The following is an 18,181-nucleotide window of genomic DNA, read 5'->3' as shown; positions in this document are numbered from 1 at the left end:
ACATGTATAACTTCTATCAATTCCAAACCGTAGTAAATGAGATCCCAACTGATTCCCGTCAACCTTACCCCCGGCATAACAGCAACCCAAGCAAGGACACGGCATTCGAAGCGGGTCTTTGGAGTTCGCAACCGCAAACTCAACAAATTCCCATACCCCTTTCTCGTACTCTTTCGACAATCGGTTTGAATTCATCCATGTCTTATCCATGTCTTAATTAAGCTAAACAACAACGGTCAAACTTCCACTCTTCACAAGTAACCCCTATGGCGAATTCAATTCACAAAGTTAGTAAGTACCTCCTATATTAACTCTCTAAACACATAAAACTAATGTGTTTCTGTCAAAACGCAAAGTATAAACGGAATGAATCCGAAGCAATAAAACGTAACATATATAATCACACAATTTCAGACAAATTCATCATAATACCAGTAATTTGAGAAAGAAATTTACCTCGGATGTTACCGAACTCAAGAAAACGCCAAACGTCGAACTAGGCTGGGAAACGATCAAACTTTCACTATACACAAGTTACCCCTATAGCAAATTCACAAAGTTAGTAACCACCAAGACAAAATCGATTGAACAAAGGAAATCAACAATAGTTTGATGTGTGTACATACTCCTAAATATGTAGTACCAGAGTCAATGATACGAGCTCCAAAGAGATCCAAAGTTATCAATCCAGTCAGACCTATACAAGAAATTCAATTCAATGTATGATTATAATAAGAATGGGTGAATAGCTCATGATGCAGTTAATTAAATACACCACTACTAACACTACTAACACAAGACACACGATGCAGTTAATTAAATACACCACTACTAACACGAAGCTATAAAACTTTATGGCATATGGAGGGAATGGTATGATTTTAGTGCTGGTCTCTGTTTCATGAGATGTTTCATTTTTAATTATGTTCATACTGATACTATTATATATTCATTTTTATATCATTTAATTTATATTCAGTTTTATGCCCAAATATATGATGGGCATCGGTTATGCCACTAGCTAGTTATATACCTTTACACGTATGTATATACCGACATGCCTCAAAATCCACTACATATATCATCATTGGTAGAGAAATATTGCACCTCCTCCACTATCTTATACAACAGTCAAGAAACTTTACTCACAATTTCAATTCTACTAAGATAACAAGAGACTCACAATTTCAATTGTACTAAGATAAGAAGAGGCTAAGGACATAAATGGAGACCACAAATTAAGAATAAGAGCCTCTCTATGGAACAGAACTCAAAAGATAAGAAGAGGTTAAATTTATATTTTGTGAAAACCATACAAGCAGACCCCAAACAATCCAACAGCCACCATTTCACAGTTCAACAGAACCCTATCACCTAAAAGCATATCCAGCTTGCTAGCAATGCAGCAAACATTAGTTGTAACTCAGATTCACCAGGAAATGAATGCTCTGAACCAGTTTCAGTCACTGAACATGCGAGCTACGTCTTTAGCACCTATCGGCAAATAATTTTAAAAAAATTTGGATAATATTTGCTTTTAAGAAAATCAATTGTGTTGTTATAACTATCTTCCAATCATGTGTTGGATGACAAGTTCTTCATGGCTAAAGAGTAAATACTAACATATGCAATGCCAATTCTGCAATTAGGACTTAATTCATAAATTTTTGAATCGACTGAAATGTATTATCTGCTAAACTTATCTTCCAAGATTCAAGCCACAATTTTTAAATCGACTTAATTCATAAACATATGTAAACTTAATTCAGCAATGAGTCTAAATACAGCGACACAAAATTTATCTTCCAAGATTCAAGCCACAGTTGCAACTAACAATGCATATAATGTTAGACATGGCTAATTGGTCACACAAACCCTAAAATCAAGAGCTACCAGAGGAGAAGAGACGGAGAAGTGTGATACCTGGGTGGCGCAAAGAAAGTTGCTACCAGAGGAGAAGAGACGGAGACGAAACGATGGTGGTGGACGGAGGAGAAGAAGTTCGCGCGATGGTGGTGGACGGAGGACCGACGACGGTGAGGGGTGGGGTTTCTGGTTCGCGTGCAGAGAGAAAAAGAAAGAGAGAAAGTGAGAAACAGTAGAAGCGTGTTTTTGGTTTTAATTTTAGTAATAAGGCTACTAAAGCGCTTCTGGAAAGCGCTCTCATAGCCTGGGCTATACCAGCGCTTTTGACAAAAAGCGCTCTCATTAAACACCCCTACCAGAGCGCTTTTGAAAAGCGCTTTCGTTCCCCCCACGTTCCCCCCACCTACCAGAGCGCTTTTGTAAAGCGCTTTCGTACCCCCCCCCCCCTACCAGAGCGCTTTTGAAAAGCGCTCTCATAACCCCCCCTACCAGAGCGCTTCTTAAAAGCGCTTTCATACCCCCCCACTATTAGAGCGCTTTTTTAGCGTGTTTTTTAATTTTGTCTTTAGCGAAGCCTATGCCAGCGCTTTTCCTAAAAGCGCTTTCGTAGGGGTGCTGCTAAAAACCAAATTTGGCGTAGTGTAAATCCATAAGCTCATCATTCTTGTTTTTCAAAGATCTAATCACATTCTTTTCATGGTTGCCCATGTCTTCATCAAACAATTCATAATAGTTACATACTTTTTCCTCATCATACCTTAAAATTACAACAACCATAGAACCTTCTTCCGAGATTCTCGTAAGTCCATGACGGCGTCAATGGTGACTCAAGCTCACACCAACGTTTATTCCTTCTTCTTCTTCTTAGACCATATTGGTTTGTTGAGGCAAATGAGAAACTTGATTCAATCATGAATGAAAAATGGTGAAAAAAGAAGAAAAATTAAGAATAAGATGATTGATGAAGAGTGGGCGCAAGAAAATTCATGATGAAAGAGGTGCAGGTTCTACAAAAGAAAAGCACACCATAAATGATGATGAAATAGAGGGGATCGATGGGTTAGGGTTACCATTTTTATAATTATATTATATATTGATATATTAGAATACATTTAAAATATGACTATCCTAAATATAAAATAACATAAAAGAATTGGAATAATTTTATGCTGACTTGGCAATAACATGTAAGCTAAATGAGTGTCATGTCATTAAAAAAATGCTCTCAGATTTGTAAGGGATTAAAATCCTTTAAAAAAAATAAAAGGACTAAAATAACTAGTTTTTAAAATGGAGGAACCAAAGTTGAAATTCAAGATAACAGGAGGCCAAAGTTGCAATTAAGCCAACTCGCAAAATGGGTACGAGCTTAAGCTGTAAGTAATTACTTAGTAAAATAAATGAGCATGATTGCAAGTAGAGATGTAAATATGGGCTACCCGGTGTTGAATGCAGTATAGGGCAGGCAACAAAAAAGATTTAGAAATATTGATCCGGGATTTATCGTCTACAGAGATGGAGAGATGCCATTCAATAGTTTCTATGGTTTCGAGCTTGGGTTTGAATGAGCAAAAAGTAAACAAAGATATAGACAAGAAAAGAATAAACACATTCTTAGAAGAGAAATAACTTATCAGGAATGTAAATATATTCACTCTTCACAAACATACACTTACCAACCCGTTATACTCAACCTACGATACTCATCTATGTTATCACGTATCTCTCACATAAGCGTCCATCTCTGGAGCACAAACGAGATCATCTCACAACTAAGGTTATCTCTAACGCGAAGTCGCGAGAACATTCGTATTCTCGCGTCGGCGATCTCTCGCGCGCCGCTCAAACACGAAAGCATTAAGTACAGATACCCACAGTGAATGCTATCTCTAAATCCATCTCTAGAGTTCATAAACTAACAAATAATCATCCTAGATAAGGATTCAAGAAGTTTATCTCTAAAGCACCCCAAATCCCCAGCATAGAGCAAAAATCCAGGATAACATCAACACAGATTTGTAAAGCAAGTTAAATATAACATTATAATCGGTAAATATACATAAGATTCAAGTAAATATACAAACAAAACCCAACCAAAGAGAAATACACAAAGAAGAAGAGAAATGAACCGAAAATCTCCCAGTTTGTCAGCTCCGTTCGACGCTCAATCCACCCCCATTAATCCTTATGCAACCTCCGAAGTTGTTTTCTAAGCCAATTCTACTCTAAGAATGAAGTTGATGATGTTGGGACTCAAAAATACCCAAACCATAACCTAAAAATGTGATTTTTGCCCCTTTTAACGAGCTGCTGTCTTAGCAGGTCCGCTTAGCGGATCCCCTCCGCTCAGCGGACTCAAAAATTGCGTCCAGATACTGATTTGCTCCGCTGGAGCTCCGCTCAGCGGACCCCCTCCGCTCAGCGGATTGACAGCAAAAGTGAAATCTTGTTTTCGCCATAAGTTGAGAACCGTAACTCCGAATTGCGCCCGGTTCGAAGCGTTGGAAAGCTTATTCAATGCTCTATCCAATAATGAATGAATGGAAACCAAAATGATGATTTTGATCATCCTTATTTTGAGCCTTATTCTTTGATGAATTGGTAGAATTTGCATTCTTGAAGCTTAGCCTTTGGTCTTTATTACTCAATGCTCCAAAGATGCATGAATACCTATAAAATGAATGGAAAACTATTAATTGGTATAAAAATGAATAAAAAACACAAGTATGCACATATTTACACAAAAGTTATGATTTTATTACAAAAATCATAAGAATAGAATCGATAAGTGGCACAAATATATACTCAAAATATCGACATTTTGGCACTTATCACCCGGCCCTAAACGGGCCGGCCCTAGCGGGCCCTGGGCTTTTCAGGGCTGGGCCAAAAAGGCCCTGTATAATATGGGCTCGAGATTTACTACCCGAGCCCGGCCCTAGATGGACTTCAGGCTACCCGACCCTAAATGGACTTTTTATTTAAAAAAATTAAAATAAAAAATCCATGATATTCATTATAAATAAAATTAAAAATCATGTTATTTTAAACATAATACATTTTTAAGTACTATATTATCTCTTATAAATACTATAATGTGTTTCTAAATACAATATATGTCTAAATTGTATAAAATAATACTTGAATATTTATTATAAAAGAAAAACTAATATAATACGATAAAAAAATGTTGATTATATTAATGTATAATATTTAAAAGAGAAAGATCGAATAAAATAGAGATAAAATTTAGTGAAGTAAGAAAAATCAATATGCTATTTTGGAGTAAGATAATATAAATATTAATATATATTTTAAAAATTTATAATTATACGGGCCTGATGAGCTACCCACAGCTCATATGGGCTAGCCCTAATGGGTAACGGGCTTTTCAGGACTGGGCTAAAAAGGCCCTGAAAAATATGGGCTCTAATTTTAAGGCCCAAGCCCTATGATTTTTCGGGCCCAGCGGGCCGACCCATATGAGCTAGCCCATTTTAACAGCTCTAATTGCGAGTACCTTAATTTTCATCTCGGCTCATACCCATACAATCTACATTTATATATTTAATTATATTATTATACAAAAATGTACGTATATTACTTTTTAAAAATATATCATTATGAAACTTTTTAAATGTTATTTGAAACTTAAAATGATATGATATTTTACAATTGATATATTTATATTTACTTACAATGTATGTATACTTACAATTAATATAATTAAAGTCAGACCAAATCGGCCGGTTCAACCAGTTTAATCATGAACCGGACAGAGATCCAATCCATTTGCCTCTATTAACCGACCCTTTAGAAAATTGGAATTAAAGACATAAAATTGGCTAGAAAACTTGGTGGATTTAATAGGCTCTAAGTGTTAAACTGATTTTCAAACACATATTGAAATAAAAGCACTTAGCAACGTATGTTATGCAGACTACTACTGTCGTTCCTCCAACATACAAGTTTGTTTTTTTTTTTTTTTAATTTGGTCTCAAAAATTTGTTTCTATAATCAAATATTTCAAGCTCTTTTTCATTATCAGCCGATGTGGGACAGGAGTTTGTATAAAACACTGCAATTTTAAGATTCAATTGAAAGAACAAAATTTATTCAACAAGCTCATAGTAATATTATTTTTGAGTTATAACAACAATTACCTCACTATCCAATTCAATATTTTATTCTATTTTTTATTCTTATGTCAACTACTAAAAAATATCAAAAAAATAAAATTTAATGGCCCATGCAGGTCTCAAACCTGAGACCTTCGCGTTATTAGCACGACGCTCTAACCAACTGAGCTAATGGGCCACTTGTTACTTTTTATAAAAAAAATATTAATTAAAGCGTCAAGCGTAAAAGGAAAAACTAATAATTACTTTTAAAAAACATTAATGTCTTTAAGACACTAACCAATTACAATCATTGTCTTCTTTCACAATAGTGTTCATGTTAAGATTTTCATTATTACAGTCTTATGTTATGATTAAATGTGGTCCAGCGTACTGCATAGAAGGTAAAGGTGATTCAGAAAAAGATGAGAGCATTTCTAAGTGGATATAAAATCTACCATAATAATAAAATTAAATATTTGAAATTTCAAAAGAATCATATATTTTTTGGACCACTCTAGTGACGAAGGTTAGTTGGGTGTTGAAAACGTGAAAACTTACTTCATGTTTTATCGGTCTTTTCCAAATTATGAAATATGTTGATAATATAGACTAAAAAGTAGTGTTACATCATTCACTTTCACATCTTCATATTTTCTTTCAAGTGTCTCAATTTTGTAAGTATGTTCATGACCCCTCACATGTTGTTGATTTGGATGGTGTCTAATATGGGTAAATTTAACTTTATCACCTTGCTTTAGAGAATTGAGGATTGAAAAAATCAAGAAATTATGTGGGATTATTTTTCCTTTGTTTGGTTTGTATCCTTCCTTGCCTTTGTGCTAGGGGTGAAACTTTTGGAGTTGTCTGGTAGTTTGTCTTTGACATTTTTCTTAACATTATTCTTTGATCTTTTGTCAAGTCTTCTCATAATCTTGCCAAATCTTTTTGCAAGTAATGCAATAGAGTTAGAAAGGTTATCAATAGTATCCTTTTCTACCTATTCCTCATCATTTTCAACGTGAACTTTGAAGGCAACACCTTTGTTTCTTTTATTTGATTTCTCATTGATGGCTATTTCATAGGTTATTCGTGAACCTATGAGTTCATCCACTTTGATAATGATAATGTACTGAGCTTCTTCTATTGCTATAACTTTCATATAAACCTCTTCTGAAGAGATCTGAAAATTTTTCTGGCCAGTTTTTCTTCAGACATTTTTCACTAAGAGCAAAAGAGTTGTTGGTTATGTTACAGAGTCGATCATTAAAGTCAAAAACAATTTTGTCTTCTCTCATCTTCAGGTTCATAAACTTGGTAGTGAAAAGTTGAAGTCTGGCCAAGCAGACTTTTGAGTTGCCTTCATGAATAGTCTAGAGCGTCTCCCGAGCTTCTTTGGTAACTTAATATGTATTGATGGGTCTAAAGATGGTTTGCCCACTCCATTAAATATGGCGTTGTGAGCTCGAGAATTGCCATGAGCTTCTTCATCTTCTTATCTAGACCAATCTTCTTCTAGATTCAAGGATTGTGTGCCATCTTGTGTTGTTACCATTAGGGGGTGTCTATCCTTTAATGTCTCCTTTCCATGTTTTGCTATCCATTGATTTAAGGAAAGAAACTATGCGAGCTTTCTAATAATCATAGTTTGTGCCATCTAGAATAGGTAGCCAATTTACATATCCTCCTTATTTATCATTATCTATCTTGAATAGAATGTATAGATCCCCTAGAGCTCACCCAACTGGAAGAGGGTGCTTACTCTGATGCCAAATGAAATTCTTTTTTTCAAGCGGAATGATGTCAACCACAATGTCGTAACAATGTGTACGACAAGATTAATACAGTAATAAATAAATTACAACTATAAATAAAAGGACACAATGAATTATTAATCTAGTTCAGTGCAAGTCACCTACGTTTGGAGGGCATTAGCCCAAGATCAAAAATTCACTTTGAATAGTCAAATGTACAAATTGGTCTTAGATGAACCCTTATAGTTCAAAGCCTCTTTTCCTAGTGCTACATGTGAATTCCTATTCCTGACTCCCTTTAATATGAGACCCATCTCACTTTCTCTCAAACACTCTCCTAAGTATTTTGACAGTTACAATATATTATGAATGATGGAATGAATTACAACTCGAAATAGCTTTGTTTCTCAATAAAGGAAAATGACTAGCAAATCGAGTTTAACAACACAAAACTAGAACAAAACAAAAGACTCAACACAACTAAACACGCCTTGTTTATTTCTCGAGCTCGCAGTCTTACAATGGAAAACTTCTCCTTAAATATCCATAGAGTCCAATTGCAAGGCCCATAAGGGTTTATATCTTTTTGTGCGACTAAAGCAAATCCATAAGCGTAAGACATAATTCTTCATTAAGATGACTTGAAATATTTGATTTGATAAATCTTCACGTATCATATTTATTCTCTTTAATTCTCAGTGAGCAATCTTTTGGAAAAAAATTCCATATTTCAAAAAGCGCATAAAACAATTAAACAAGTTGAACAATAATAGAAAAAAATATTCATAAGGCGCGAGATTCACTTAGTGTGTATTGGCTTCTAGACGAGATAAAATGTATCACAAACTTTAGAACATTTTGCTCAACATGTTGCTTCCTGGTTTGAGCTCATATATACATGATGCCTCTCACAATGTCATGACATCTTGCTTCAAATTTTGCCTATTAAAATGATTCAATCATATGTAAGAACACAACAATTATGATTCGACTCAGAGTTTGCATGATTCAAATCAAGCCCTTCATGACTCAAATCATGGCAGTTCTGACTCGAATTAGGGTCTATAAAATCCAAAATTTCTAACCAATTAGTACACAAGCATTAAAAGATAACACATATTCATCAAGTAACCATATAGTGTCAATTGAACATAATCACAACCATTATATCACAGGTCCATCATAGAAAACATGTTATTAAAATCAACAATCAAATGGTATCATGTAGTCAAAATAAATCATGCCTAATTCTACCCACACTCAACATGCATACCATCCTAGGTTTTTCTACCCAAAGATTAAAGCCTAAAGAGCCTCACATTAAGGTAAAGTTTTGAGTTTGATCAAGATGGAGATTGAAGATGATCATTGATTCTCTATCTTAAACTAGATGACTTCTTCTTTAACACTACATGCAATAATGATTCATTTCCTCTACATGCAAGTTGATTCCCCATCTTGAAATTTCTATCCTTCTTCCCCTCTCTCTCTCTCTCTCTCTCTCTCTCCCATAAGTTCCTCTCTCTCAATCCTCTCTCAAAATCTAATATGGACAAGGTGGGAAATAAGAGGAATTCTCATATTTTAGACCTTTATATCTCCTTATGGAAATGATACTAATGCCCTAAAGTTCCACTAGAATGTCAATTGCATCCTCAATGTTTCTAACTTATAAAAACTTAAGGCTTAACATGAATATTTATACTATCTCATATTGTCTCATGGTAAATGAAAGGCTTATAAATGATGTAGGATTTACATTCTCTTTCACACTCTAAAGATTCAAGTCTTGGCATTATTATCTTTGATTTTAAAATCACATAAGAACCTTATGTCTTCTTGATGAGGCTTAATATATTTCCATGTTAGTTACCATCATGTGAGATGTTGAAAGTTTAAACCAACAGTGATCATAAACCTTAAGTCTTCACTTGAGAGTTGCTGGACTACATTATTAACTTTAAAGCAAACATGATTCGGGAGGATATCTTGATCAACCATCTTGTTCATTTTTGTCGCTTAAAATAAATTTAGAAGTTTCTTGACTTCAAGTGTTGTCATCAATACAACCATGTCATCGTCAAACCTAAGCAACTAATAATTGACTTTTATCTTGCTATCCCCAAGCTTCATCATCTTGAATCACTTCTAGATTTTACCTACAAACATATAGATCTCCAGATGTTACCACACCCGACGCGTTAAGTAAACACTGACATGTGCCAAGGTGCGCTTACCGAGATGACCTTTATTTTGTTTTTACATCTTGCTTCCATAACTCTGATTTTTCATAAAATTTAAAATACTAACTAGAAAAATTGTAAAATGGGTTAGGTTTCCTCCCAACAAGTTATTCTTTAGCATAAATAGCTTGATCGTTGTCATTGTTACATGAATCCTATTACCATAAAACATACCCCGTGGTTCTTAATTCTTACCTCTACTTGACTTGTGTCCATATCCATTAACATTCTTGTAGTTTTCATGAAAGGTCTTCCTAGAATTAGAGGTATCTTTGGGTCTTCCTTGATATCTAGTACCATAAAATCTACAAGAAATGAGAACTTGTCAATTTTGATCAGATCATCTTTGATTGTTCCCACTAGTTTCATGCATGTTTTGTCTGCCATTTGCAGTGTTGTTATAGTTGACTCTATTGGAGGTCACCAATTTTATTTACCACAGATAATGGTATTATGTTCACACTTACACCAAAGTCAATGAGCGCATTTAAAACTTCCATATTATCAATGGATATAGGCATTATAACTACACCATGATCTGTTTCTTTCTTGGGTAGATTTTGTTGAGTACTCTTGCAGCCTTGGGAAACACCATAATGGTTATCTTTGCTTCCAAAATTTTTTTGTAAGGAAAGAATTTGTCCAAGAACTTTTTCTCTAACGCATTCTAATATGTCATTGTCAATGTCGGTTGGTCTAGATATCACTCCCTTGTTTTTCGAATCAATGAATGTGGTAACAATATTAGGAATACTGCTTCCTTCTCAATTTTTGGAGCTCCCAGAGTACCAGAAATGTCATAGAACCTCAAAAGGCTTGTATACGGGTTCTTATGGTCTAATCCTACAAAAGGGTTTGCATATAGAATTCGTAACAATCCCGTTTTCATTTCTGTTTGAAGGCCATTCCGTTGTTGTCTAGCTATGTTTGCCAAATGTCTCAAAATGTTATGGCTTGACATGCCACCAACATTATTTGCATTGTTGTCATTGTTGTTGTTTTGATTGTTGTTGTTATTATCCATATCAGTTATGGTTTCCTACTTTGAAATAGAAGACTCTTCTAAATCTCTTATAGCTTGGTTTGAAACTTTTTCTTCATGTCCTTACACGCAGTTGTTATGTCGAATCCTTACCTCGCATAAACAAGTAATAACAAAACTAGCTAACATAGTTAATATGTTAGTGAGTTTATATAAAATATGCACATATTTTAAAAAATATCAACGAAATACTTAAAATGATAAAAAAACTATCACAATATCTTTTAAAAACTAACAACATTTCCTAATTATGGTGCCATTTTGCTTTAGTGCAGATAACAAGTGCCATTTTTATCGTCTCCATATGGTCTGGTTAGGTATCAAAGACTGTTAAATAGTTTTTTAAATTTAAGTTTGCTTTATCAAAAGATTAGTTGTTTGTTGAATGCTTAAAAATTATAAATGTAAAATATTAAAACATAAAATTAAACATTTGGTGTTTCAACAATGAGAAATTTTTTTTTTTGAACCAATCAATGATATATTAATTCAAAAAACATTACAACCAAGGCAATCCAAATTAGGATTCAGCCAAACAAAATGATCCTACAGCATTAGATTTGCCATATGCAATCTAAGTTTTCTATTTTCCCAACCTCTATATGCTATACAATCAATAATCTTTTCCACAGTATTATTCCTATGTGTATTGCTATTGAAAATAGAATCATTACGATATAGCCAAATTTCGTGGACAGCTTCCGTAACTGCCAGTTTAAAAAACATTGCTTTCCAACCCTTTCCTTTAGTGTTCTCCAATATCCAAGGCAACTCTAAACTCCAAGGCAATGGACAGTGGTGAATATGAAGCCTGTTCAGAATTGCAGTCCATAATCTCTTAGTAGCAGAGCAATCGAAAAAGAGATGTTCAACGGTTTCCTCTTCATGATCACACAGGCTGCACCTCTTGTTATCCAGCAAACCGAATCTGTACAACCGCTCTTTGGTAGGTAATTGGCCGTGACACAACATCCACAACGTAATTCGAGCTCTAGGCCGAGCAATATTACGTCTCAACAACGAGTGCCAACAAACAGAATTACCTGCGATCAAACAGTTATACACAGTTTTCATAGAGAACTTACGGTTTAAAATCATACGCTGCCACTCCGAATCAATATTAGCGATCATAGATTTACAATTCAGCACTTTTTTCATAATCCAAGTCCAGGACTGCCCCGTCTCTACCTCCATCACATTCTTCCCTTTCAAATAAACCTTATGGATCCACCGGATCCAAAGGCTATCACTTTTGTTGCAAATGTTCCAGAGGCATTTAAGAAGTGTAACTTGATTCCACACGGTGATATTTAGTAAGCCCAATCCTCCTTGCTTACACGGGCTGCAAACTTTCTGCCAAGCCACCGGACTTTTCCTACTTGCCTCCAATTTTCCTGTCCACACAAAGGTACGGCAAATAGTATCAATTTGCTTCAAAACAGATTTAGGGAAGGGAAAGTTAAGCATCCAATACTGAGTAATGGAACCAATCACACTGCGGACTAATTGGACACGACCAGCGTAACTAAGCATCTTTGAGGACCAGTGACGGATTCTGCAGGTAATTTTATCAACAAGGGGAAGATAATGATTCACACTTCTCTTCTTGCTGCTGAGGGGAACTCCCAAATACCGAACAGGGAATTTTCCTTCATCAAAACCTGTTAAAGCTTGTATCTGGCGCCGGTTCTCGTCATCAACACTTCCATAAAATACTTTACACTTTCGAGGATTGAATATGAGACCTGTAGAAGCAGAGAAGTTCTGGAAAGTATTCATTAGAAATTGGACAGATTGTGCATCACCCCTACAGAACAGTAGGATATCATCGGCAAACGCAAGATTCGTAAGTGCTAGAGGCTTGCATTTGGCATGATGATGAAATCCCGGATCACGCTGCATCCTCACCATGCATCTGTTAAGGTATTCAATCATCAAAACAAATAGGAGCGGGGATATGGGATCTCCCTGACGAATTCCTCTCCTGGCTTGCAAGTTATTAGAATACCTGCCATTGACTTTAAAAACATAACAGACAGAATTGACAAGATTCATCACCCAATTAGTAAAAATATTCGGTATACCCATCTCCTTCATAATACAAGCCAAGGCATCCCAATGAACCATATCGTACGCCTTCTGTAAGTCTATCTGAAACATGCATCGGGGCGTCCCTGTTTTCCTCTCGTAACCCTTCAATAATTCATAGGCAAGATGGATATGATTGTGTATATCTTGTCCTGCCACGAAAGCAGCTTGATTGAAGTTGATAACGCTCGGGAGAACTTTCCTCAATCTAGCAGTGAGGATTTTTGAGATAATCTTCAGGAATGTAGTACATCCCGCAATTGGCCTATAGTCTCTAATACTCTTCGCATTGTCACCTTTCGGAATAAGCGTGACCACAGTTTTATTAAATCTCCTATCAATCACTCCTGTTCGAAAGAATTCTGTGACAGCATCCACAATATCTCTTTGCATAAAAGGCCAGCATTTTTTAAATATCTTAGCATTAAATCCATCTATTCCCGGGGATTTATAGTCTCCAATGCCTTTTAGTGCAGTTTCAATTTCCGGGATCGTAACATGGCGTGTGAGGTCCATCTGCTGATCCATATCAAGCAGATGGGGTTAGATTTCATTGACCTATTCTTAGTAGCATCCATGACTAGTAATATGCAATTATAATCTGTTATTAATATTATGACATGATGTAACGCCCCAAACTTCTTTTCAGCATGCTTTGACCTCACTCGTACGCTTTCCAGGAAACTTCCCAGAAGGTCGCACATCCCTAAATTGCTCCAAGTCAAGCATGCTTAACTGTTAAGTTCTTATGGAAGGGGCTATCGAAAAGAAGATGCATCTTGTTGATATAGGTAGTACCCATCAATCCTTATAAGCTTTCCTTAACCATGAAGTCCCATACCTGCACGGCCTCAGAATCCTCTCATTCTAATGCGGCGACCACTCCTTGCCATATTCGACCTTGAGTGTTACATGCGGTGCAACCACCCCTCGCCTTCTTCGGCCTCGGGTGTTACATATCCACCAGCTTATGCATGGTTCGTCCTCGAATCACATCGTACTGGGTGAGGTCTGACTCTGATACCATTTGTAATACCCCAGACTATTTTCAGGATGATCGACTGACCCCATAAACTAACACGGGTCTTTTCAGCATGCTTTGACCTCACTCTCGCGCTTTCCAGGAAACTTCCCAGAAGGTCACCCATCCCTAAATTGCTCCAAGTCAAGCACACTTAACTGTGAAGTTCTTATGGAACGGGCTACCGAAAAGAAGATGTTCCATAAGAACTCCACATAAGAACTCTTTTAGCGCACTGCCCGAGCTCGCTTAACGGGCCTACTTTCTCCTAGGTTAAGTAATATCATATAGCCTATGACGAGCCTTACCTTATATGCTCGCCAAGCGCACCGTTCACGCTCACTTAGCCCCCAAACCCTTCCTTTGCTCACTAAGCACGCTTTAGCGAGCCTTGGTTTGTTAGGGAAGTCCTTGGCTTAGTCTCTTGTGTTGTTTTAGTGATTTCTTTATCTTTTTTTACCTATTTTTAATAAATGCACAGTTAAAATGTCCATACATGTGTTTTATCACTTATCATTGATTAATCAAAAAATTTTCATTTAATTTCTTATAAAACAAGTTAATAAATGACTACATATTATACATTATTCGGACACTTATCATACTACTGCACCAATACCTCACATTAGCTTTTGAAAGTGTCATATTTTTTATTTTTATTTCACAATTCAATGATTTTTAGATCCATTATACACTAATGTAACTAAGGGTCTTGGAAGATATCTACAAGCACCGACATGATAACATTGTTTCAAGCTACATGTAGTGTATTCAAACAAGATAAGTACCACTACCTATATCGGAAGCAGCTATGACAAAAAAAAACTCATTCTTTTTCACTAATAACCCCATGTACCACTTTCAAGAAAATAACAAACGTATGAAATGCATCGTAGTCCAACTACTCTATAAATAAGAGATTAATGATTATATAATCAATTCTCTAACTTGCTATCTATTAGCAAATTAACGCATTGACTTATTTTGAAATCAAAATATCTTTTCCAAATACAACACCCTGGTTCATAAGAAGCACTATACAATTGCATCCTTGATGATTTGTTGATGAATATTAAGACTGTATCATAGAATTGGTTGGCTTTGATAATAGAGGAAGCCATGCCACAACTTTATACAAGTGGAAGCACTCTCCCTTAATGAACATTGTATAAGTATATTGTCTCGTTGGTTCCCTTTATATTAAGTTGAGTACCCCTAATACTTGATTTAATATAATTTTACTTATAAAGAAAAAAAATAAATAAGAAGCATTGTACGAAACAACAAAAGTGATGTTATAAACATCACAACCTATGACATAAAAATTATATCCCCTCTTAGATGATCTATCAAATAAATTCAAATAGAAACATAACCAAATAATTAAAACCAAATAAATAAAAATAAAAATTTGATTTTAAATATAACAATTTTACAACATGATTGTTCTTTATTATTGAATATTCAATAAAATAAATGAAACATAACCTATACTAAAACATAAAAATATTTTCAAATTTTTATAAATAAACACAGACTATAGGTTTTATAAACACATTCATACTTTTGGTTTGGGCTTATTGTTATAGAAAGAAAAAGAAGCCCAATTGAAGCTTAATCTAAATCTAGGGTTTTGAGAAACACTAGCCACCATTTATACTCTCTCACACACACATTTCCACGCCTCTTTCATTTTCTTCATTTTCTAGGGTTTCAGACACAACCAAATTCACCATGGTTCAGAGACTCACATACCGAAGGAGGCATAGCTACGCCACCAAATCCAACCAGCATCGAGTTGTTAAGACTCCTGGTAACGTTTTTCTCTGCTCAATTTTTGCCATTTTCGGTTACGATTCGTGTAACTTTTGGTGTTTTGAAGTGTGTTTTTGACTGATTTCTGAAATTGGGGTTTTTTTTTGTAGGTGGAAAATTGGTTTATCAGACAACTAAGAAGAGGGCGAGTGGACCTAAGTGTCCTGTTACTGGAAAGAGGATCCAAGGGGTATGAATCTGTATAATTTGTTTTTTTTTTTTTATTTTGTTATTGAAATTGATATGTGGAAAATATTGGATCAGTGATTTGTTTAAAAATGTAGATTTGTGTTTGAGGTAATGATTTGGGTGAATTAGTCTATGGGTCTGAATTAGATGCGATTTATGATTGAAAATTCTAGGGTTGTTTTTTGTTGTGATTAATCATAGTTGGATGCTGAGCTTATTCTGAAATCAAGTATTTTGGATATTGAGGGAATTTTTTTTTTGGAGTTAGATAACACATTCACTTATTTCTTTGATTTATTAGATTGTAGTTAGTGTTATTTATCGGTCTCATTAGGAAGAGATTGTGAGCTGCTGTAATTCTATTGTTATTTTTGGGTTAACCAGATTAATTAAATAATCAAATTCATTAAATTAGGTGTGAATGTAGTGAATTCTCTTATTATACTGATTATAGTATAGTAAGTATTTTCTCCTATCACTATTGTTAATAATCCTTATTTCTTGACACTGTTATATTCTTGATGTTCCTCTTACTAATATGTAGTTTTTTATTTAAATAAAAATTACACTTCAAAAGTAATTGTTAACCGTTATTATTATTTTTCTAGAACATCAAGAATAATTTCTATAGCACCGTCCCTAAGATTTTCCCACAAATTTCCTACTGTCCCTAAGAGTTTTCCTCAGTCCCTAATATTTTCCCACTGTCTCTTTGATTTTCCCAACGACCTAAGATATTCCCATTCTATAATAAAGTCTGACAGCACTGGTTATGGAACATATGATGAATGTAATGCTATGTTACACTATAGAATCTTCCCTTTGCATAACCGGCAATGTACTCAATTTTTGAATGTATACACATGAAGATTTCATGTACCTTACTCGTCACTTTTTATTATCTATCATTGATTTTCTCTTCCTATGATTTCTCACTTTCCATATGAATTTTGCCCTTCCCTATGATTTTCCCACTGTCCCTAAGATTTCCCATTCTATAATGCAATCTGACAGCACTGATTGAGGAACATATGATGAATGTAATGCTATGTTACACTACAGAATCTTCCTTTCCCAATTTTATCTATTATAGTTGTTTATATGGACGTAACCTACTATTTTCTGTTTTTTTTTCTATGTTCAAGCATATGGATGAACATATGGATTTCATGTTTTTTATTAGTATCCTTAGTTCACTGCTTATGATGTTCAATGTATGTTCTTTTATGATTGTTCTGATCCATGTTAATATTCAGATTCCACATTTGAGACCTACTGAATATAAGAGGTCTAGATTGTCTCGCAACCGCAGAACAGTTAACCGAGCATATGGAGGTGTTCTATCTGGAGGAGCTGTTAGGGAAAGGTAATTTTTGCAACATAATTTAACATTTATGTTCAAAATTTAGAATGATTGTTGTAAACCTGTGTTCTTGTCAATATTTGTACAGGATTATCCGTGCTTTCCTTGTTGAAGAGCAAAAAATTGTGAAGAAAGTTTTGAAGATACAGAAGACAAAAGAAAAGCAAGCAGCTAAGAATTAAGTTATGTTATTAATGGATGAAAAACAAATTAGAAATTCCTTTTTTGATTTGTGCTGATGAGTTTTGACTTTTAATGGTGTTAATTATGAATGTGAGACTTAATTTGATATTGATTTTATGGAGTTCTATGTTTTTTCTGTACTCTATTTTGTTGTAGGTTGTTGAGTTCTTTTATTCCGGTCCATATTTTTAAATGGATTTGTTATAGGTTGTGGAGTTCTTTTATTCCAGTGCATATTTTTAAATGGAAAATCTCTTCATATGAAGATGAATGCATGTTAGATGGTGAGCCTTTGTAACAATGAATAATGAAACAGAAACTCCCTTCTTGAATATGAATTGATATTTAGATTAAAATAATACAATTTTACTATACTCGTGGATCTATAATTGTTATGAATATGTAATAATCATGTTATGAAAATTCTCTATTAACTCATGTTTATCACATTTTTTGAATTGAAATTATAGTAGATTCACCAAATTATCGATATAATTGA

The 18,181-nt window shown here is 34.7% G+C and overlaps 1 protein-coding gene and 1 non-coding gene across 2 annotated transcripts; one reads left to right on the top strand and one right to left on the bottom strand.

Moving 5' to 3' along the window:
- Positions 1–6,109: 6,109 nt before the first annotated feature.
- Positions 6,110–6,183, bottom strand: TRNAI-AAU (transfer RNA isoleucine (anticodon AAU)). The gene has a single exon. It is a non-coding gene; the product is annotated as a tRNA-Ile (tRNA).
- A 9,605-nt stretch (positions 6,184–15,788) lies between these two features.
- LOC131608815 (large ribosomal subunit protein eL34) lies at positions 15,789–17,822 on the top strand. The gene is made up of 4 exons (XM_058880380.1): positions 15,789–15,945; positions 16,058–16,137; positions 17,393–17,502; positions 17,588–17,822. Exons 1-4 carry the CDS (start codon positions 15,867–15,869, stop codon positions 17,679–17,681), a joined length of 363 nt encoding a protein of 120 aa, XP_058736363.1. The 5' UTR covers positions 15,789–15,866; the 3' UTR covers positions 17,682–17,822.
- Positions 17,823–18,181: the final 359 nt, after the last annotated feature.

This window comes from Vicia villosa, linkage group LG6 (assembly GCF_029867415.1).
Source record: "Vicia villosa cultivar HV-30 ecotype Madison, WI linkage group LG6, Vvil1.0, whole genome shotgun sequence".
In the NCBI taxonomy this organism is placed as follows: domain Eukaryota; kingdom Viridiplantae; phylum Streptophyta; class Magnoliopsida; order Fabales; family Fabaceae; genus Vicia; species Vicia villosa.
This window is presented reverse-complemented; position numbering and strand designations above follow the sequence as displayed.

What these genes read in the sequence shown, in the direction of transcription:
- LOC131608815 (XM_058880380.1), top strand. Translation starts at nt 15,867, where the DNA reads ATGGTTCAGAGACTCACATACCGAAGGAGGCATAGCTACGCCACCAAA. An exon ending in TCGAGTTGTTAAGACTCCTG is followed by an intron (nt 15,946 to 16,057) that starts GTAACGTTTTTC and finishes TTTTTTTTGTAG; the next exon opens with GTGGAAAATTGGTTTATCAG. An exon ending in GGAGGAGCTGTTAGGGAAAG is followed by an intron (nt 17,503 to 17,587) that starts GTAATTTTTGCA and finishes ATATTTGTACAG; the next exon opens with GATTATCCGTGCTTTCCTTG.